The 23038-nt window shown below is 44.3% G+C and overlaps 1 protein-coding gene across 1 annotated transcript in view; it reads left to right on the top strand.

Annotated features, from left to right (window-relative positions):
- The window catches only part of LOC144097316 (glutamate receptor ionotropic, kainate 2-like), a 481864-nt gene that overhangs the window by 319562 nt on the left and 139264 nt on the right, over positions 1-23038 (top strand). Inside the window, exons 6-7 of the mRNA XM_077630058.1 lie at positions 17763-17816; positions 21532-21765. Of these exons, the coding sequence (XP_077486184.1) occupies positions 17763-17816; positions 21532-21765 (288 nt within the window). The remainder of the gene's footprint in view (positions 1-17762; positions 17817-21531; positions 21766-23038) is intronic.

Below are 23038 nucleotides of genomic sequence, written 5' to 3'. Positions count from 1 at the left end.
GCTGCATGGGGCATTATTTGCATCCTAATAGTTAGCTTGGAGTGTTCTGCCATGTGGTCGCATAAAGCATTTTTTTTACTACGCTATCTTGCTGTCACAAACCGACAATTCTAATCTGAGGCATTCGGCAGTGATGAGAGAGAGTGGTAGGAAAGGAAAGGGTTTCAGTAATTTTGGGGTTTATTTGTGCGATGGATCTTATCACTGGTTTCCAACTGACGTCGTGCAATCAGTTGGCGTGATGTCACCGACCTGGGAAACAAGTACTAATAAGTTGTCGGTGCGCATTGAGGCCGGGCAACGCCTCGTGAGTCTTTGGGTACAGCAGAAGAAAAAGTCAATTCCCACCCAAAAAGCCGAGCGTCTGTCAATCAAGGTTTCTGCTTCCCAGACGCTTTCAGGGCATGTCAAATGCGTGTACTACGTCTGACAGGGATTCGTATTGGTGCTCGGTAAGTCTAATGTTGCCGAGTCCTTGTCAGCTGCTCTTCTGATCCGGCATGTAAACGTTTTAAGAGCCCGGACGGTGGACTGGATGGCGGGATGTGAGGAATGCTTCCACAAGCGAGCATCACAAGACCAGGATCCTTGGACATAAGTTTTGATCCTGAAGCAATTGTGGAATATTGCAAGGTTCTGTTCTGTATATACTGAATGTAATGGTTCGTTCTCCTGATGCTGAGCAAAATCTGTCTTTTAAAATTTGTCCTTCGCTCGCATAAGATACTCAAGCTGTGATGTCAAACCGATGAGGAACGTTCTTGAGGATAGAAAAAAAGGTTAATAGCAAAAAATTGGTCTTTAGAGGAGAAAAAAACGCATATATTGATGGTTATTGCACAATCTTACGACATGTGAAGCAGTTGGGTTCATAAAAAACTCCCCTTGAACAAATGCGCTTGCCCAGAATCTCTGTGTATGTTCGTGGTGAGAGCCAGTTTACTGAAACCATTACACCAGAGCACCTGCGTTAGGCGCGCTTGACGTCGATAAAGTAATTGTTTCGTTTTTTAGAACGCACTAGCCGCACTGCGAACACGTTTGGTGCTAAATTTCTGCAGCTGTCAAAAAAGAAGTAGACGCTGAGCTAAGTTTCCGTCATGTAGATCAATCAAAAAAGCTTGTAAACGGAAGGCATATGACTCAATTTTGGCTCTAATAACGTGAGAAGCATTTGGATCGTAAACACTCGACAATCACGCCTAATCCACAGTTCCTGCTTGAACACTGCGTGCGACCATTCTTTTAGTTTCAATGTTTTATATACAGCACACATCGTATAGAACATAGTCTTTACGTATTAAGAGGATATCGCGTGCGGAAAAGCAAAACTGTACACTTGCTCCGGAAGACGTCATACACATCATGCGGAACTCATGTGGAAATCACACTGAAAACATACGGGTTACTTACGGATTTCCACCTATTTTTTATATTCCCTTTTTGTATTAACATTAGGTATGAATTTGCAATCAATATTTTTTGCAGTACCCTAAGCGCATAGGCGGGCATTGCGCCAGAGGTTGATGAGGGATGAGGTGCCAAAACAGAATCAAACCAACTAACAGTGTGTGAGGTGATGTTGCTATCAAGATGAGCAAGAATACTATATGACCTGCTATCATAGAAATCTTAAAATATGACTTCCACACGCGGGCTTTGTATGCCTGCCCATTAGCCGACATTCTCGGCTCATACAGACCGTATCGACAAGGCGACCTGCACGCATTTTTGATCTATGGAGTCTTGGTAACATGTAGGCTAGGACAAGTTTCGAAGACTTCCTGAAAACCTGAGGCGCCAGGTGCTTCTGTGCGATGAGGCTGAAGAAGAATTTTGTACAGTGGTGCAAAGTTCTAGGTTTTCTTTCCGAAGGAATGCATACGTGGTTCATCGAACCCATAACTGCGATGGAACAAAAACAACAAGAAACAGTGCCTACAAATCTCTTCCTTGTCTATCCTTATTGAAATATGCAACTGCACAGATTGAGAAAATATTGCGAATACAATAGCAACCTCTAGCGAAAGCTTTAGCAACAGCAAACTTTCGAGATAGCTTCTGATGTACCAATTATTTTTATTTTCGTTTCTGTCTCACGGCTCGCGCCCTAGGATTTCAAAAGGTTTAAAATAGCTCCACAGTAATGCTCTTTGGAAAGGTAGCATCAATGTTCCTCTTGCACACAACATCAACCGATCAACTAGATGACTTTAGCTTGTGATGTTTCCGCTTTTGTGTGTTATCTAAAGTCGTTTTCACAAAAAGCCGTCCATCCCCATACAAAAATAAATTATAAACTCCCAGAGTTCTTGTACTTTTCCAAGGCGAGAAAAGAATAATGTTCGTAGTACCTTGTCTTACACATGCTATGGAAACCTCCAATTTAAAGCTGATATTAGTCAAACCGATATGGATCGAAATCAGAGTTCTGTAGTTACGAAAGTTAAGTAGCTTGTTGGAAGCAACTTTCAAAACCGGGCGCTGTGTTTGGGAGAAAATTTGGAGGTTGGAGAAGTGTCACGCCATCTGTGGCGTTCGGAAGAAATTCTGATGGCCCGTTCGGTCACCTGTTGTCAAGTAAGAGCGCACGCTTGAATTTAATTTTTTTTTAGAAAAGTGCGTGCATTACACAGAGAAAAACGCCATTTTCGGTCGAGTACAATTATAAAATTTGTTGGGTCTTCATAGCTGAAAGAAATGGTTTGGTGTTTGGTTTATGGGGGTTTTACGTCCCAAAACAACCCAGGCTGAGGGACGCCGTAGTGAAGGGCTCTGAAAATTTCTACCACCTGGGGTTCTGTAACGTGCACTGACATCGCACAATACACGGGCCTCTAGAATTTCGCCTCCATCGAAATTCGACCGCCGCCACCGGGATCGAACTCGCGTATTTCGGGACAGCAACCGAGCGCGATATCCACTGAGCCATCGTTGCATCTCTAAAAGAAATGTCTGCATCCCCAAAATGCCGACCCATTATGTTCACAACGAAACTCTGGGCGGCTTTCGATTTCGGAAACGATCTTGTTTTGACCCCTTGCGCTCGGGTGAAGTCATTATCAAAACAATTCAGTTTATTTCAGGCCTTTTAAATCGTCGATACATGCATAACATGCAAACGAAAACACACTGGCAGAAGCTACGCCACCGCTTTTGTAAAACGCAGATGCGTCGACCTGAAATGAAATTTTCTGCGTTCACTGTGCCTTCTAAGTTTAAGATAGTTTTGTGCGACTTATTGTTGAAGGGTTGAAGTGTAAGTGGCAGCCATTCGTAGCATATTGCATCCCAGCGGCGATCGAGAGCAACAAAAAAAAGTTCCGCTTACAGAAACGAGATACAGTGTCTTAGCTAGGGGTCAGAAGAGCTAGAAGAAACTGCTAGCCTCATTCTTAAATCAGTCAAGGCGGGGTTGTCGGGGCGACGTTCCGCGTTAAAATTAAATACTAATAAAACCAAGGCTACTGTCTTTCGTCCAAAAAAAATAGATATTTATTCACCGATGAAGATATCCGCCATAATAACTCAAGAATGAAAACTCTAAGCTCATTTAAAATACTTGGTGTCGTCTTCACGGAACAGACGTTATGGGATGCCCAAGTGTATCGTATAATACACAAGTTGTCACGAGTGCTTGGCTTGACTAATACAAACAAACATATCTTTCCTATCAAGGTTAAAAATCTGTTATACTATGCATTGTTCTACTCACACATAAAATCTTGTCACTTGGTCTGGGAAACGACAACCCTAGGAAACTTGCATAAAATATATGTACTGCAGAAAAAAATGCTAACAAATATTTCTGACGTTCCATATGACAATCCATCTCTTCTGCTCTTTCAGAAACACAACATAATGACGCTATATGAAATGTACGCTTACCACTTAGCTTTAGCCTGTAAAAATAAAATAAAAACATGTAGTTTTTTTTTGCACGAACTGGCTCCCTTACCGAGAAAAGTTGTGCATCATCCCGCCCGTAACCAACACATAGGAAATAAAGTGTTACGTCGCACAAATTATGGACGACAGATGACCCTTTATCACCGTCCAAGCTAGTTGAACTCACTAATAAACATGGCCTTCAACTCCAGCGAGCATCGAAAGCTGATATAGATTAGTTTTGTCCGCGGCTGAACCTGTTTCTTGATATGCTGCTGATATCTTCCAGTAGTAAATGTTTTTGTTCGCTTTATTTTGCCGTAATCGTGATGCTTCGTTCTTTTAGCATAATCTAAAGCCGTCATTTTGTAATCTAAAAAGTGGCATTCGTATTATTGCCTTTCCTCATTTTCTGAGTGCGAAAGTTCTACATGTGTTCAAGGTTATGAACTTTCACTTCGTCTCACTATTTTCCGGCTAGTTTGAACTAAATCGGTCCTTTTTTGTTTGTTTTTCGTTTTCATCTTTTCCTTGCAGAACTTGTGCCCTCGCTTCTTTTTGATTATTTTTTGACGAATGAAATTTCTGTGCATGTTTCGTGCAAATGCCGTCATTTTTGTTTTTGTGAATCTTGTGCTGACAATCCATATTTATAATGTGTCGTCGAGTGCACTTTTATTTTCTTTACACGCTACACTGCTCTGCTGATGGCTTTTTTAGTTGTTTTTTATTTCTTGGGGTTGAAAGCCTCGTCAAGCCAATTGCCCGGTTTTTTTCCCTACCTCACCTATCACAATGATTGAAAATAAAGGTGCTATTATTATTAAGCTACCTTTGATTGCTTGCGGGCACATACTGCTGTTCTTGCTGATTAGTCATGAGCGTCTGTTTCTAGGCTTCAAAATAGCGTTCCGATTATGCTATTTGCTGTTGAATCATGGCAGCCAATTTGCCTTACACAGAACTACTCCCCCTGAACCCAACAACCCGCCGAGCGGTCATAGAACGCACTGATAATGCAAATAAATTAAGAGAAAGCAGTTGTGGTGGTAATACCTTTTCTTCACTATTGTGCTATCCTGGTAGGTGCCACTACGCCTTGTTTGCCGCATTCACTACAACTGCTGTTATAAGAGTGTCACCTTTCATCACTGTGGTCACTAATTCTCCTGATAATGTGAGTCAGCATAGAAATAGCAGTTGAACACAGTTTCTCACCATGTAGTGTGCTGGCTAAACCAACGGGTCAGCTACCTGCGCTTCCTAGGTTGTCGCCAGCGTGGGTTCGAATGCAGCTCGGAACGCAATTCTCTTCTCCTTCTGGTATACGAAAAGTGTTCGAACAGAAATTCTCGTTGATTTCGTCTAATGTCTCGACTTCGGATTGAGGTTCCATTTTGCTTTTGTTCTTGGACGATGATCTATTGGGATGGCCTTGAACGGCAGCTAATAAGTCTTGCTTAGTATTTCATAATTATAGACACTCCTATAGCGATACAAGGTGCTTTATTCACTAGCAAATTAGTGCTAAAGTACCTTAACGCACGTCAATTAACTGCGGTCTGTGCACAAAACGAGTGCACAGCGACCTTTAGTGGGGCGCCAATAAAAGCAAACAGAAAAGATACAGACCAAACTCATTGCTCCCGAAGTTTACAAAGCGTTGCGATGACGGCGAAGCGCACGAATTTAGACCTTACGGCAGAATACAGAACTCGCCTAAGTATGCGGCTTTCGTCCGATTATAAAAACTCCTTGTGGGAATAAGGTCAAAGCAGAGTTTTTTTTTTTTCTGTCAGAGGGTACAGACGTAGAGAACCTCCAGGTGATAAATAATTGCGTACTGCTTGCGCGCAACGCTATAGCCGCAGATCATTTGGCGTTGTGAAAACCAGCATGACACCAGCCCACAGAGTCCGTAGAGGAGCAGTAATCGTTAGATTCACAGCGACAAGACAGAAGTGTCTTGTAAGGTTGATTAGTGACAAGCCTCTGCGTGTTCGAGCACCCAAAAAAGCAGCTTGGTTTTTAAACCTGCTTTTTAAGCTCTTTATTCGTGTGACTTCTTTAATATACTTTTTTCGAGTCTGGTGTCACTAATTCTCGCTTACCGATTCGCTTTTTATCCAAGCAAAATAACAGAAAATGTAGTAAAACTCTGTGCAGTTCCAGAAGAGGCTAGCATTAGAGTGTTGCGTCAGGCCGATAGCATTTCGCAGATATCTTTTCAGCGATAGTTGTTCCTTTCTTGCCCTAAAACTGCTTGCAATGTTCTGCAGGGAGACGAAATCCAAACATATGGAGGAACTGTGCTGCCGTCGTCATTCTAATGATTGCAACACTTACCACAACGTGCACGTGCTGTTCGCATTAAAGTGAAATTTGACGGGGTCGTTCCCTTAACCTTTTCAGAGCCCCCTGCGTGTGACACAGTTCACCTTACGAAAAATGTTGCCCTCCCGAACAACCTGAGAGCGCTTACGTAAGGGGCACTTGAAAAGGCGAACCGCAGGCCTTTCGACGGTTTTCATCAAGCTTTCACTTGCCACCTCTCTTCAAAGAAAAACAAACGTAAATAAACGAAAGAAGATAATGAGTTCCACCGCAGTGTTCATAGGGTTGGCCGGGAAAATGGTTACGGACGCTCGTTTTTTTATGGATCTGCGTTCCCGTCGCTTCTATGCTGAATGAGCACAGTCTGCAGGGGACTGAGCCAATAACCTCGCCCTTCTTGCGCTGTGGTACCTGACTGCATAGTTGGCCGGAGTTTTGATCATCGTGCACGACAGTCAGGGACAGAATGGCAAGAAAAAATAAGGACATGCTGTGATGGTCCAAAAGTGTCCGAAAGTAAGCGACTAGCATGTCCTTTCAACCGTTGCTGACGCTGACCCAGCCTTCGCTGGTTCGGACTCACTTGATCTCAAAGCCTTTTAAGGAAGCTGACGACAGGTTTTGCAATGCGGAAAGAACCCACAGGTAACGCCTTCAATTTGAAGTAAAGCGAAGAACAGAAGAGACATAAAAAAACTCATTCAACGCGACAAGCTTTATAGAAAAATTAAAAAGAGCAGTGAAACGCACGGTTCTCGGAAAGTTGCTTATGTCGCCTGAAATTTAAGGCAGCGAAATAAAAAAATAGTAGGAAAATTCAGGAGCGCGAACCTCCATCAAAACTTTTCACGTCATTTAACGCTTTTCGAGCTTCGGTATTCTTTTTCTTTGCCGATGGCGCACGTGTCCGTTTGTGCAAGGTGCTGGCGACATGCCGTAGCCGCCGATTTGCTCTAATATCAGTAGAGTTCTTAAGACAAGCACGTCAGTTTCGATAAAAACGTATTCGGTCTTTTCGCCATAGTTAAGGTATTAGATTTAAAAAGAAATAGAAACAGGCTTGTATCTAAATGGTCACCTTTCTTGACGACAGACGTCAGTTATAGAACCGCAAACTGGGCAATCTCTAGTATGCAGATTTAATTCCTGGGAGCAGAATACTCTGGCCAGTTTTAAGCACACGCAAGAAATTTCTTAATCTGATAGAACACATCGCATATTTACTGTTTGTTAGGCCTTTGATTTTGTTTGACTATTGCTTCTGGATACTATATGTGGCAAGACTTTGGTTGGTACGAATTCCCCGTTCATAAGTATACATCCATTTCTCACTGGAGTCGAGTTCTTAAACCGCCAGAACATTTCAGGCATGCTTAAATTGTCACCGTCGAGACCATATGTCCTCAAGGTGTAGTTAGCATGTCGAGAACATCATAACCTATCAGTAAAAGTTGGGAAACGTCATTGCGTTGCAGCACCTCACATTTCTTATAGAAAATGCCTTGCATCACCTATGGCGGCTCATGCGGCAGTGCATTAGCTTGTCTCTGTAACAGCATAATTTAAAGTTCTCTTTCTTTGGTCATGAGGATGATCACTTCTGGCTGATAGCAAGATAACTGAATTCTGCTGTAACTTAAAGCGGCTCTGAAACACCTTCCGAGGAAAGCACATCGATCAACTTGCTCATTCACTGCATTGTGTTGTCATGAAAACCTGAGCCAAATAATACACTCCTACACGCAGCAGAGGACCCACAATCACGCGTCAAATTTGGCGAGCCCTTCCCGGCGACTTTTGATGCTCGCACCCTCCTCCTTCCCACGCACTTACGTAGACAAGGTGAGAGGTGGCCATTAGTTAGATTCTTTGAGACGTCAGGCAGCTACCGTGGCCGCGGCCAATTAGCCGCTTAGCTCCAGCGGGTCGGGAAGCGTCGCTCCCAGAGGGGGGTCGGCGAGGAAGCGCCTATCTTCCAGCGTGCAAAAAGTGACGAGAGGAGAGGGAAAGGCGCGAATACGCTGAAATTCATATTTTGACTACAGATAACTCAGCTACTAAAAAGCGCGTCAGAAAATTTCTTGCTGGACAGTATTCGTGAAGAGGCGTGCTTTAACATCCCAGCCATACAACTTAATTATAGCCCCTTTCAGAGCCCCTTTAACACTAGCGCTAGAGATCAGGAACAGAGCTGGAGCCATGTCCATTAGTAGCCACGAGAAGTGCGTCAGCGCAGCGGGAGCTGTCCCTGGAATGAACAATGCGAGGCGTGAGACAGAGATAGGACAGTTACACTTCAAACAGGGGTCAAGAACAGTGGCTCGTAGCACGCATGTGTCTCTTTCAATGTAGCACCGCTGGTGATTTGTTTTTAGTGCGCTAGCACTAAGGTCCCACCGATTTTGTCGCTCTTAATGTGAAGATTGCTTGACAGGTGGCAACCTGTCCACCAGGATTTGGGCAATCAGTGCCCGAGAATACGGTTACTACGCACTTAGCAGGTGTTTGGTGCTTGCCACTACAAGAATGCGACACAAGATTGCGACAAATTTCGCATTCAAAAATGCGACAAATTTAGACTCCACTCCAATTTTGAGGGAAAGAGCAGGTTTTGAGAAGGAAAGGCGTCACTCGACATCTGCTCTCTTCCGGCACGTTTTTGCACTCTCCCTCAAAAAGTCGACTGTAGAAGACTTTTGTCGCATTCTTGTAAACGCGGCTTTAGAGAACTTTTTTTAGCGCACTCTGCATGGTGGCATCCTTAGTTATTACAGTTGGTCACTATAGAGTGCTATGGTATTAAGTTTGTTGGTTGTTGTTAAGCTATTCATGCTATGTACACACCAGCACCTGAAAAAATTAATTCTAATCACTTCATATTCACTTTTTAATGCTTGAGATGGCGAAGAAGAAACAAAATCGCACCCGAAACCGCCAGTACCTTAGTGGCATTTTTCCTTGTAGATTTTATTTTTATTTTTTTAGGGTTTTATTCTTCGTCTCCAGCTGTCCAATTTGAGCTGCTGTAGATCGGATGTTTGGCTCACCCCCCGCCCCCCCCCCCCCCCCCCACGCCACAATTTACCTCTACCAAAATTAACCTCGTTGGTCCAAAAACATGAGCCTCGCAAGCATACACAGAAATGTATGAACACATATACGCGCATGCCTGCAACGACACACAAAAAGGCTTATGTTGGTGCAAAATGGAAATATAGATCAGGCTACGTCGTCGAGCTGCCGCATCTTCATGCACCGACAGTTCTTACTGATAAACTGCCGTAGGCTTGGGGTATTTCGGTGGGGAAACATTCTTATCGCAAGTTTTTACTTGCTCAAAGCCCAAAAAACATGCATGTTGCCTGCGGGGATTCGCCTGCGAGATGTAAGAGGGTTTGTTAAAGCAGCCTAATGTAATCGTTTCGGCTAATACGCTGGTGTCGTTCGCTTTTCGGCTTTTCTTAACAGACCTAATCAGTCCCACAACGTGACTAAGCGTTCTGGAGCATTGGGCCCAGTTTGAAGGGCATCCTCCTTGTTTTCGGAGCCGTTTCGAGCCAAAGGCTTAGGTCATCCACATACAATGTGTGCTATAGACGCGGATGTGTGTGAAGCAGTATCAATGAAAAGTTTATGATTAGGAAGCGTCAACGGCGTAGCTAGCTCTAAAGGATTAATTTTACGGTGTGAAGCAACAAAGATACATACATGCCGAAAACAGCAAGAGGTAAATTTCGATTGCAAGTGCTTCCTTAACGGGCATCTAAATGATTCATTTTACGGTCTGAAGCAACAAAGGTACATGCATGCCGAAAACAGCAAGAGGTAAATTTCGATTGCAAGTGCTTCCTTAACGGGCATCTAAATGATTCATTTTACGGTCTGAAGCAACAAAGGTACATGCATGCCGAAAACAGCAAGAGGTAAATTTTGATTGCAAGCGCTTCCTTAACGGGAATCGATTAAACACGCATTATCAGCATTTCGCTTCTATCAATATGCATGCACCTGACGGTGTCGGACCCGCCACCATCGATACAGCAGCCAAATGCCGTAAATAGCGGGCCAGCGCGATGACGACCAGTGGTGCAATAGAGGAAAAAGAGTCACAACAAATTTATCCGACCAAGTAATGAGAACCGATGAGCAGACGCAAGGGATCAGCCCAAGGCACCGACGACTGAAAGCCACTGGCTGAAGCTGCAAACGCGGAAAAGGCCTGAAGATCAGCGTGGTAGCAGGAGCTGTCCCTGACGCCCAGACGTCAATTGAAGGAAAACACAACAAGCGCGCGTGCCGCTGATAGTCTACAGCGCGCCTCACTGTCTACGTGCGCTGCTGGACCTTTCCCTGAACTTTGTCGTAGGAGAATGTTCCCACTCGTTAGGGGACAGAGCAGAAAACTGGGTCACCAAGAACCTCGCCCACGTCGGTCCCCTGATTCTGGCACGGTGGCGTCGATCTGGGGCATTACCGCAACTCAGTTACGCTTGTCGGCGCACTCGTCATCTGCCTTTGTGGCCGCCAACCACGGAGCGGATCAAGCTGGAAGCAGAAATTAACGTCTTCCCTTCGATGGATGCGTTTTGCTTTGCGTGTCTCTTTTTTTTTTGTTCGCGCACCAGCCGGGTTTCTGAGCCCCGCCGTGCTCCGTGGAAAGCATGGCTTGTGTTTAGGTCACGGGCTTTTCGCCGACGAGTGTGCCTCTCCAGTGGCATCAAATAACTTCCTTGTCTTGAAAGCAACTGTTCATAAATCGCATACAACGTTACCAGTGACGGAGTATGGAAGCACGTCAACTTGCACTACGTGCGAATGAGAGAGAAAGATATGTGAAATACAATTTTTTTTATAAACTACAAAGATGTCCTTCTAGATAAGTGATTCAGTTATTTTGGCGGCAAGCTACCACAGAGCTAGCAAGTCTGGACCTCGGATAAATTAAAATGTGTGTAGACAAGCGTAACTCTTCAGGACGAGGTATAGGCATGGGAGAGCTGAAAAGCGAGAAATGGTGTCGACGCGTGTGAACAGTGCAGATAAACAATGTGACAGCCATTTTTATCTTCATAGAGTGTAGCTGGGCACGATTCATCTTTTACACTATATATTCGGCCTCCGAAGGCTTGTTCTAAATAAATTTACAGCGCGGTGAATAAACTTATTTTCATAAGGATTTTAACCTCACTGAAGCAGCAAAAGGACCCCATCATCAGATTCAGGCGTCTATGAAGCAACCACGCGTTACTGATGCACAATCGGAGGCCATATTTTAGCTAGAATTTTCACAAGCAGTTTTAGGAAAGATTCGGGCCGCTGGATCCACAGTGTGTCTGTCTTTGGAATGTTTTTTTCACAACGTAATTATTAGGAGTAAATAAAAGCTTCCAGTCGTTTTACTATCCCCTTGTGTAAAAGTGAGCTCAGCATCTGTTCCGCATCGTCCATTGCCACAAAGCGACCATCTGGAAGTCCAGTAAGATGACATGGTCGCATGCGGCACATTCGTAGCGCGTCCTCTCTAGGATAAGAAATGCCGTGGCTGGTAGGCCAAATGCGACTTGGATCGCATGTGCACCCGGAGGGAATTCTTAGAAGCGGCCAATTTTCGACCGCCTCTTCGAAGTGCCAAGTTGCTATGGAATTACATCGCACGATCCCTGAAGATTAGTCCTTCCGTGCACCGTCTTGTCTTCCACTGGGATAGCAAATTTATTCGCCATAAGGCAAACTCAGGATCCTTTAGTTACACTATCGGACGCCAAGCCTTTTAGATTACACGAAGTTTCTCACTTTGTCATCGCCGTCAAAGTTCATAAATGCGCTTCTACATCTGGATGTGACTTGGCCTTAAGGTTAACAACATTTTTCACATCCTACTTCCCTCCAGCCCTCCCTCCCTCCTTCTTACTCTCCTTTTATGCAACTGACTCAATGCCATACAAAAATACCTAGCCAACTTCTACAGTTGATGACTTCGCCATGTGACCACGGTTACAGCCCAGCTGGTGCCTCTTACGATGTTATCCAGCTGTACAGAACGTAAATATATCCTGTGCAGTACATATGTCCTGCAGAGAACTTACGGACTGAGAGCATTGAGTATTAACATAGCACCACCATCAAACGCAAAAGTAAAATTAGATATTGGTGCCGGCCCAAAATTTCTCCAAAAAAAGCAAAAATATCATCTAAGGAACAAATTAAACTGACATGAGCGCCTTTTGCTTTTGCGGCGAAAGCCTTTACTTGGACCACACTCCATGTTATGCAGGTGAAGCCCGTTTTAATATTTGCACCTTTTGTAATAACCTGCAAGCTATGGCAAAACAAGCCACTAGGAAAAACATGAAGAAAGAAGCCAAGTCATTAGAGAGAAGACGAAGAAAAAGAACACAAGGAGAAGGGGGAAAGAAACAATTCAGAACAGACAAAGAGCAGATAACAGGGGGGAAATGAAAGAACATCAAGCTCTCGTCGCATTTTTTAACTGATCCGTAGCCTTTTTTATTCAGTCGTTCTTTCTTGTAAGGCCATTATTTCTAAGGCGATACCTTAGCAGAACAGCAGGGGTCTTTTTCTGCGCTTTTGACATATATATGATGTCACAAACTCAAAAATGATATTTCTAAGATGCAAACACGACCATCCAAAGCCGAAAGAAACCTGATGTGAAAAAAATTAGGAGTAAAGCAGTTCGTGATGCACACAATAATAAACCTTTGCCGCAGTACTTCTAACGATGCCATCTCTCACCCTCGTGCACGTTGCGTAAAACCCACTCTCATGGCACTAGGTGAAAGCAGTCCAACCCATGCTTGAATTACGTAGCGATGGGGAAAATCTAAAAATGGAAAATAAATCAAATGAATAGAGGCTTTCTTACCAGTAGTAAGAACCAGTGGGTGAGGGGGGGGGGGGGGGAGAGAAAACAGCGAGCAATAGAAGGGAAAGTGAAAGAACCGAAAAAAAAAGGGTTTGATAACGGAACGAAAGAAGAGCGTAGAGAATAGTCTATCTGGGACTGGCAAAAGGAAACAAATCCGAGATAATGTTTTATGAGCGTGGAAGCTAACTGGTGGTTCTCAAACCCGATAAAGAGAGCAGACCAAGAGAAACTGAGCCGAGAAATGAGGTTAGGTGAGGTAAAATCAAAATTGTTTCCACATTTAGGACGCGGTGTGTCGCTTTTAAAATGAAATGTTAGCGGACTCTCGCGTGTACACTGCTTTGCCTACGGTTGCTCGAGGCGTAGGTCGTTTCGGTCAGCTTGAATCTTCCCGTGGCTAGACAACTTGTATAAATATTGCTATTATTCTATAAAGTGAGCTCCTCCCAACATGTCTCCAGCTCGATGAGAAATGACAACTTGGAGAAAATTTATCTACTGCAAGAGAAATTTGTACGGTGCGTATTCCAAACTCAGTTTGACCAAAGCACGAAGCAGTAATATTTTAAGAAACACGTTGAGAGTTTCATGTTCATGTACTTTTCAATGCGAAAAAAAAACGTTACCATGATTTACAACCAGCAACAGACAACATATAAAAACAGTGTACACCTCTCGATCATCAATTATAAGAACAATCGTCGTAAACTGTTGCCGAAAACTGGTCCCTTACCGTTAACTAGCGCTACAACACCCTATCCACGAAGACGGCTTCGATACAGCCGCTGCGCCAGTTGATGTCCACTTTACGTATTAACTGCAAGTGAATGAATAGTCTACTTGCAGATCCATTCCTTTCCTTACTTTGCAATGTGCGTGTTGCTCTTTTGTTTCCTTTTTTGTAGTTGAAGTACGTTTTGAATGTTTTTGACTAATGTTGCAGCAAAGGCTCCCTGCCATCCCGTCGACGATGATCTAGGGTCTCAAGCTTCGTCCAGTTCTTGAGGCTTTTTCTGTCCGGACTTTTTATACTTAAGATCGCTAAATATTGTTTTTATTTACTTTTCTCGACGAATGTGGCCGAGACTTTATCAGCAATGGGTAATATTTGAAGGACACTTCAAGTGAGTTTTACCCTGAATATCTCAGGCTGATTACGATGACACTGCAGTGCACATGGGCTTTGGTCTCTATATACGGCAGTGAGGTTGCCATCGGTGCGTTTTTGAAACTAGGAAGTGAAAAGACAATAATAAGGACATTGAGTGTAACACACGTCTCTGAAAGAGAGCGGAAAAGAAAATACCTCATGCACGATAAGAATAGAACGGATTTTGGAGCTCTGCTTTTCTTTGATAAGCATTACGTGTTTAATGCTCTAATATCTTGGCAGAGGGTATGGTTCGTCTGTGGTTCGTTCTTATAAGCAATGTGGCCAAGACACTTTCGAATTTTCATGTGCATTCTTTACGGACAAATTTAATGATCTAAAGGGGCCCGCAAAGGTCCTCGAAAAACAGAAATTACAAAAAAGTTTTTGCATGGATCTCTCTGCAGGCAGCCACAAACTAAATGGGCGAGCGTTAACTTCCCTGTGCAACCTGCATAATACAGTCCTCAGTGCATGGCAGCCGCTCTACGAGCCCTGAGAAAAAATAAACTTTTTCTGAGTTTTGAATGTTCCTGAAACTGATATGGGCTTTTGTGGGCTCCCTACATTTATGTACAGAAATAATTTTATTAACATGTGTATAGGTTTAACCCATTTCGTACTCAAGGTTTTTTCTGTAATATTTTGTTTGTGAACGTGTAGCAGCTCAGAACGCCGAGGCGATTAATTATACTGGCAGGAAAATAATCAGTCCATTCACTGGGCTCGGGCGTGCTAATTGTCTGCTTGTACTAGGTCACAGTGGTTAATAGTCGTGCGCCAGTGCCACTTTTAATCATGTAGACGTGCTATCTCATAAAATACTTGGAAAAGCTTACGTTGTATTCGTGCCAGGCATTACGGTTTACGCAAAACCAGTTGGTTGACGTAAAACCGGTTGACAGCGCAGCTGAGTGAAGGCATGTTCTCTCACTCACCTTCTCCAACACCCTCTCCTCCTTCCTAGACAACGACCACAAGGGTATAATGGTCGAAATTCAGCCAAAGGCCTTCACCAAATGTCAGCGTTTAGTCTGACGCCTCTCTCGGCGGGCCTTTGCAGAGTGTGGGCGAAGCCTGAGCTAAGCTTGAGCTCGCGAGAAGGCGTCGCTCCTTATATGAGCGAGCTCTGGGTGGCTGCCCCGGCTTCGACATCGATTGCTGGGAGCTGGCGCCCATTTGGGTAATTGCGCTGCGGGAGAGAGCAGCTTTAAGCGTGCTTTTGAACAATTACGGCGCCAACGAGGCGCCTCCGAATCGTGGAGGGAAAGCCAGAGTGCGGAGGCGGGAGTTGCGGCTTTGTGCTAGAGCCACTCAAGCAATTGTTTCTGCTAGCGAAGGTGCAGGTTTCTTGGCGCGTCGCGAATGAGCGCGCACGAGCAGGCTCCCTTGCACTACCGACAGGGGCGCTCATGCATGGCCTAGAGCCTATGATGGTATTACCCTGAGCGCGGCACGTGCACATTCCCCAGTTTGTCCGTAATTCGCTTTGGTAGCGTTTCGTGATTATCTCGTTTTTTTTTCTCGGTATGTTCGTCCTGTATAAGATGTTAGCGATATTATTCGCATGATTGTCGCGATGTCTTAAACAAATTCTGCTAGGCCCACCTAGGCTAAGAGGAAAGCCGTGGCGGAGATTTTAGTATTCGTTTGTTCGAAGTGCAAAACAATTGTCTGTTTTCACTCACACCTCTGTGAAGCTTGCATTCCAGGCATGAGCACCGTCGCATGTCCTTGACGTCATGCCCTAAAGCTCATCTCCAAGGCTGCTCTTAAGCTGTACACAGTCATGGACAGCTCCGCTACGCTAGAAATCCCGTGGTTTTGCGCGACGTTTTAAATTATGTTGTTATTGTCAGAGATAAAAAAAAGATTTCAGAGGTTATGCGAAACAAAAAACTGAGCTATGTAATAGTTTGCGCAAAGATCGAATCGCGGAGCAGACCTACGAGAGCGAGAGGTTCTTTCGGTATTAATTTTATCAACTTCCCACAGCACTGAGGCGGTCTTCCCAAAAAATTTTAATCGGTTTGTTATTCATAATCTCAATATTGTGGAGAACAACTGCGACAGACTTTCCAGTTGCGCCTATGCTATTTCTGGGGGGCCGGTATCTTCGCCTCTATAAAAACATAATGAAATTGTTTCATGAAGCAATGTCCGCGCAGCGTTCACTGCTTTACGAATACATACCTCTCGCTCAAGAGCACTTCTCTCTTGAGGGAACGCGGCCGCTCTCAGGATACTTCGACCTGTTTTTTTATCGCTCTTTTATGCTTCAATGTGCCCTGTAATTTCTTCAGAGCGAACGTGCTAGGCTAGCACGTTGACCGTCGGTTTTGAATTAGTTATTGTAGCGAAGGCTACATTGGCCATGAACTCGCAGTTTCGTGGTGCTCGCAGTCCCACCGTGGTCGCACCGCACCACGTGACCAACCACGTGACTTGTCACGTGACCAACCGCGTGACGAACCACGTGACAACAACCAGCCAGACAACTAGAATAACCTGGACTTGCAAACAAGGTTAACCAAGGCTAACCAAGCTATGATTTAGCTTTCGCTACGTATATCCTGGCATAGCAGAGCTAAGCCGCTGCCAACTTTTATTTACTTTACTGCATCTTCATTTACTACCTTTCTCACTTCATGTCCGTTCATTTACCTTTTCCATGAATGCAAACATCAGTAATCAGCGATGTTTCAATGAAGACATGCATATCTTACAGATTGCACACGGAGTTTACCTGCACTGGTTTAGCCGCTCTCTCAGTCCTTCCTCTCTTCCTTCACAGCTAGGTACAGGTGGCCAGCAAGAGTGCGACGTTTATGGCGCTGTTCTTCTCTCATAATCTTTCTCATATCCTCCTCTCTTCTGGTATTGTTTGGCTTCATGTACTGCCTCCCTTCATGCATTGTTGGCTTTAGATAACCTCAAGAAAAATCATGGGCCGTAGAAAGCCTCTTCAGCATCTCGCAATAAAGGCTATAAACAGCTTTCTTGAATAGTCATAGCGCGCTTATGACCACGGAACGATGTGCTAAAAATCATAAAATAAGCCTTTTAAATGTTATCGCATTCTCTCACGAATCAGGGCGCCTATTTTCACTTCAATTGTTTTTTGGGCTTAGTGATTCGAATTAGGATATACTGCAGCTTGGTGTTATGTGGCACGTAGCATAATAATAATCCCTGGTGCCTCAGCAGTGAGGAAACACATTTAAATGTCACTATTCCCTATTTGTGTTTTGTTAATAGACTCAGGCCCTGCGTATGCCCTGCGAAATTTAAGCATCTTACGGATAGTGTTCCAAGGAAACCCACGAATACAGTGTAGTTTTATAGTTTTTGAAAAAAAATGTAAAAACAAAAATGCGTACTTTCGTAATACCCATTCTTAAAGAAAAGTGAACAAATAACTATAATTTTAACTGTGCATGGCCATAGGAGCTCTAACGTAATAATTTCCAATGCCTTGCTTTTTCCTTCTGATTTTGACAGGCCGTGAAAGAATCCATGACCACTCGGTACCACCAGTACATTCTCACATCCATGGTAAGTGCTTCGAAAACTAAATTTGATTTTTCAAGCAGGCCAAGTTTACAATCATTAGGAACTTCAGAGAGCACAATTTGGCCAGCTTTCTCAGTAATGTGGCGTAGCTCTAAAAGCTCCTTGCCTTCAGGAACCAATGGTGGAGACTTCCCAGCGGAGGGAAAGGGGGTTTGCAGAGTTAATAATTTACATTATGTGCTTGCGCGGCCTAATTTTGTTTCTTGTGTGTATCCTTTTTGTTGCTTTTTTCCTGCCACACTTATGGCAAGATGAGGTAGGCGAACCTCTACGTTTGAGCTGAAAAATTCCGTGCCGTTTTTCTTTAACGAGCAACATATTTTACGACAACAGGCCGCGAGCCGTACTGCATTCTCAGTGCAACTTTAACCATAGGTTAACATGCGTATACAGAATATATGATCCGGCAGAGGCTAAGACCGAGACAATCCGTGAATGCAAATTCTGCGCGCCGTAGGCATGTTCTGTGGTTCCGTCGCCTCGTCAATTCCTGTTAAAAGTTCACAAGCCTGTTTTGAAAGAATTGTTTTAACATTTCCGTCAAAATTACCATTGCGTGCTCACTCCAGACTACAGGTAGCATGTTCGCTTCAACTCTCCACAAACTTTTGGTTTGGTTTATGGGGGTTTAACGTCCCAAAGCGACTCAGGCTATGAGAGACGCCGTAGTGAAGGGCTCCGCAAATTTCGGCCACCTGGGGTTTTTTAACGTGCACTGACATCGCACAGTACAGGGGCCTCTACAATTTAGCCTCCATCGAAATTCCACCGCCGCGGCCGGGATCGAACCCGCGTCTTTCGGGCCAGCAGCCGAGCGCCGTAATCACTCTCCCACCGCGGCGGCTCCAGAAACTTTAATGCTCTCGCTATTACAGATGCTCTTTTACGCCAACCTACATCGCTCGTATTTATTCAACGAAGAGTCAGAGAAGACGTTTGGTCCTCAAATTTAGAGGTAGAAAGTTCTGTAAAAATTAGGCATTCAGCAGCCCAACTGATACTAATTGCACTCTACAGAAGGTTGTAACTTTTCTTAAAGAAACGAGAACGACTATTTTTTTGTCACCAGCTGCTCCTCTGAACTTAGTATTATGACCTACTTTCAATACAGACCTGGATGAACTATAGCGATTTGCGCGGACGCTGTATTTTTCTTCTCACGAAGTAGCCTTACGGAATATATACACCAAAACAGATATTTATGTCGTTCAAAACCTGGTACTAAATAATGTGAGCGTTTTCTAGCTTTATCCATAATGCCTTTGAGATTTTTCATCTCCACTTATCCAGGTTTGGGCCTATTACCTAAGCAGCCATTTCATTTAAGAGTGCTTCATGAATCTTGCAAAAGAAATTGTATCGATCAGGCTGCTTGATAACCGGTGTACATTAGGCACTGTTGTGTTGAAAGCACTCATTATTCTGAGTTCCCGGTTAAGTTGAAATCGTACTCGCTGGCTATGGAGTCCGTCCTTTCATTCCTGTGTTACAGCCATGGTAGAGACCACTTCAGATAAAAATCGTATGATTGCAAGAAATTTATATAGCGCCAGGTCGCTACACTGATCTTTAATTCAGGTGGTATGGGGCAGTTCATTAATTTGGAAGAAAGGTAGAGCACTGCTACTATTACAGGGATTGCCATGGAATAGGAACCTGTCATCAGTTGATGAAAAGCAGTTGTACTTATGCACTATTTTTGTATTTGAAATTAGGTGCAAATCTTCCGCTTCCCAATCAAAGTGTGAGAAAAATAGGCAGTTTTTGGAAGGACTCCGGTCTGACCCGAAGCACTTGTTCAGCGAAGGACAACTGCGTATCGAACAATTGAACTAGCTCTCATTAAGCGTGAACAATAAAGGCGAGAGAAGCGCGGATAGGATGTAAAGAAATAACACACAGATATCTGGAGCTAGTGAGAATGCAATAGAAACTCTCATTCCAGTTGCGGCAATAAGCCTAATGATTTGCCTGCTATGTTACTTTCTTAGAAGGAGAAATGCGACACCATCCGGGCCGTCGCACACAGATTGGCCTTAAGAAAAAGAAAAATAACAGATATTTCAATCTGTTTACGCGCCAGCGCTGAGGTCAACGACACCACAAAGTGTAAGCAGAGCACTCGTTAGGCGTAATCGTATATAATGCTAATAACCTTATTCAACTAATGGGTTTATTGACCAGCCTAGTCGTTGGAGTCTATAAACTGAGTCGAGTAGGCTGGTCGGCAGGGAATTCGCCTTGTTGGCCGCAGAATGCATCGCATCGAGCTGAATCAACGCACTTCTACTGGGATAATATTTTTTGTCAAATCAACTTAGGAGTGCCCACAAAAACAATCGAATCAGGCAAAATGGGTTGCAAGAAAGGGCGACTAAAGTAAGAACCGCATTCGCGCTCTCGCTCTACCACAACCGTAATGGCGACAGCGCGCAAGTATATTGGACCCCCTGTACTCCTGCTCGCCGAGTCCATCCTGGCGCCGTCTCGACAAGCTTGACTCGCAAACATCAAGCTAATACAAATCTCTGATGGCCTCACTCAACCTGACGCTCTAGACTCGAGTTTCTCCTTTCGGATTTGAGTAAATGTCCCCACTGTTTTTATTGTTGTCTATTGTATGTCTAATGTTTGTCATTGTAAAGCTATAGTACCCATGGTAAAAGGGTCCATGTAATAAATGTCATAGGTGGCGGCGCGCAGCGTATTTCAAAGCCATCGTAAGGCACGTCACGCGCTAAGAAACACTGTGAACTTTGAAACATCGCTGGTTGAAAACCTAAGCTTTAATGTGGCCAATTTGGGTTATTTAGCACTCAATATAAGCTTATCATAATATGAGCGTTTTGGAATTTTCTCTTCATTGAGGTACCGTTATCATTATCTTATATGGCGCTAGTCAGATGGCTAGAGACTTAGCACTATTATTTTGTTATTCACCTTTCTGCCTGGCTCACCGTAGAATCCCATCGTAGAAAGTTCATCCTACTGTTGCTTAACAATCCTCGCCTCTGTGGTATAGCACGTGATGTTTAACTTTCTAACGTGCCAAGCTTTTATGGGCATCACCAAACTTGTGCCACCTTTCGGGTGCCAATAGTGTAAACTACGTAAATAAATGGGAATATTTGCCTTTGTAACGTAAGAAAACAAATTCATGATGTGAAATCGTGTGCGGAGATAATTATAGCCTTCCTGTGGGCTGCAGATACTGACCTATGAAGTGCTTCCGGCATTCGCACAAAGAGTATTGACGACCATCGGAAATCAGGGGGCGAACCAAACATTCAAATTTGCCGCGGTAATTTTTGTTGGTCAGCGCCATTTATCCCCGGGTGGCAGGCCCACAAACTATAAGGGCTCTTCCAAATTTCATTGCGTTGACCTTCACTATGCAACACAAGAGGAACCGTAGTGGAGGGTTCCGGAAAAAAATTTGCACACCTGAACTTCTTTAAAGTGGACTTGCACTGCACAGCATAGGGGCTCCTTTTGCATGTCGCCACCACCGAAAGAAGAACACCGCAGGCGGGATTCGATTCCGCGCCCATAGGTTCAGCAACCGAAAACATTAGCCATAAATGGGCTTGGCCGTACCGCTTTCTTTCTGGGCATCTAGGGAGCCGCTCGTTCAGCCTTTTACCTTTGACTACTTTCTCTCTGAAGATATATACTTCTCTGCCTACCGCTTGACTAGGACCTGCACACGCTGTCATGGTGGCGACCACAGTCCAAGCCGGCGGGGAGCACGGAAGCGTCGGTTGGGGCGAAAACTCTTGCTGACCCGGCCGCGGGGCCTCTGGCGACAACAGCTGGCGTGTATGGATTTCGCCTTCTGGACCCGGACCAACCGGCCGTGCACGATGTGATCCGAGACTGGAATTTCGGAGAGCTGCTCTTCGGACGCCGTGTTGAGCGCAGCACACTCAGGGTGAGCCGGATACTAGCCTCCCCCCGTCGGGTACGTTGCTGTCATGTTTTTGTCTTTGTTGATTCCGAAATACTGCTCCACACAAGCGCGAAAGACTGCTGCCTTTGATCAAAGCTGCTTGGGAGCCAAAGCAAGAAGCAGGCTATAAACTGGCTTTCTGACGTGGACGTTTTTTCGTGCGGAATTTTAGAACACTGTTCTGCAGGGCCTGGATAGTAACTTTTATTTTTCACAGCGTCCCGCCTTCGGGTTTCGTTCTCAGGCTTGCTTACAGCAGCGGTAGTCCCAGCCAGTATTTAGACGTCCTTGAGCTTGTATATTATTGCGTTTAATTTTTCACTGCATCTTTTTTTATTTTACATCGAACTTAATACCGGTCTGAAAACCGTGCAGACTGTTTTCTTGTGCTCACATTCAGGACGACCGCTCAGTTTCAGCGAAAAAAAAAAACTGTTCTCTCAGTAATAAATAAAACCGCTTTTTGTGTGTGTGTGTGTGTGTGTGTGTGTGGGCGGGGGGGGGGGGGGGGGGGTGTTACATACTTCCGACGTCTATTTTCCTTAAATATGCTCAACAAATGTAATGAAACTGAAATGAAATGAAATTGCGGCGCGCCTCAAATAAGCCGAACGGAAGGTCACAAAACCGTGCCACTCAACTGCATATTCGGCTTCCTCTGCGGCTGTGTAATAAATGCGCTTGAGCCTGACGGCTGGACTCAGGACCGACGATTAAATTGAAAAAATATTGGCTGGTGTGTCCCGTATGATCACCGAACCTTTTTGATTTTGTCGTTTTGGACGGCGTAGCATGGCTTATCTCTTGAGCAGCTTAAGAAAAACAGGTGGTGAATATAATGTGCCCGATGAATGCAATGCACTGGCTGGTTTCGGGACAGCGCCACAATTTTATTATCAGGGCACACAGTACAAGCGGCAATTAGGATGCTAAATGTCTTCAATCCTGAAAACCAATAAGTTATGCAGACGGTGACGGGCAGCTTATAATATAAAACATGGATGTGCGGAGGGGCTTCTGGCTTTGAGAAGACTTATATGAGAAAAATTATAAAATAGGCTTCCATACTTTCGGACACAAGAATTACAATGTGTGAATGCTGGAAGTGCACCCTCCCCTCTCCATTGTTACCTCAAAGGGTAAACCATAAATATGCCCTTGGGCACGTTTTTCTCGCAAGCCTCCTTGCCTGGCATCCAAAAAAGTCCTGGCACACTAAAAACCTTCAAGTGAAGAGAACAAAATTTATTTCACC

The sequence above is a fragment of the Amblyomma americanum genome, chromosome 7, assembly GCF_052857255.1.
Source record: "Amblyomma americanum isolate KBUSLIRL-KWMA chromosome 7, ASM5285725v1, whole genome shotgun sequence".
Classification (NCBI taxonomy): Eukaryota; Metazoa; Arthropoda; class Arachnida; order Ixodida; family Ixodidae; genus Amblyomma; species Amblyomma americanum.
Note: the sequence above shows the minus strand (reverse complement) of the source record. Positions and strands in the feature narration are given on the sequence as shown.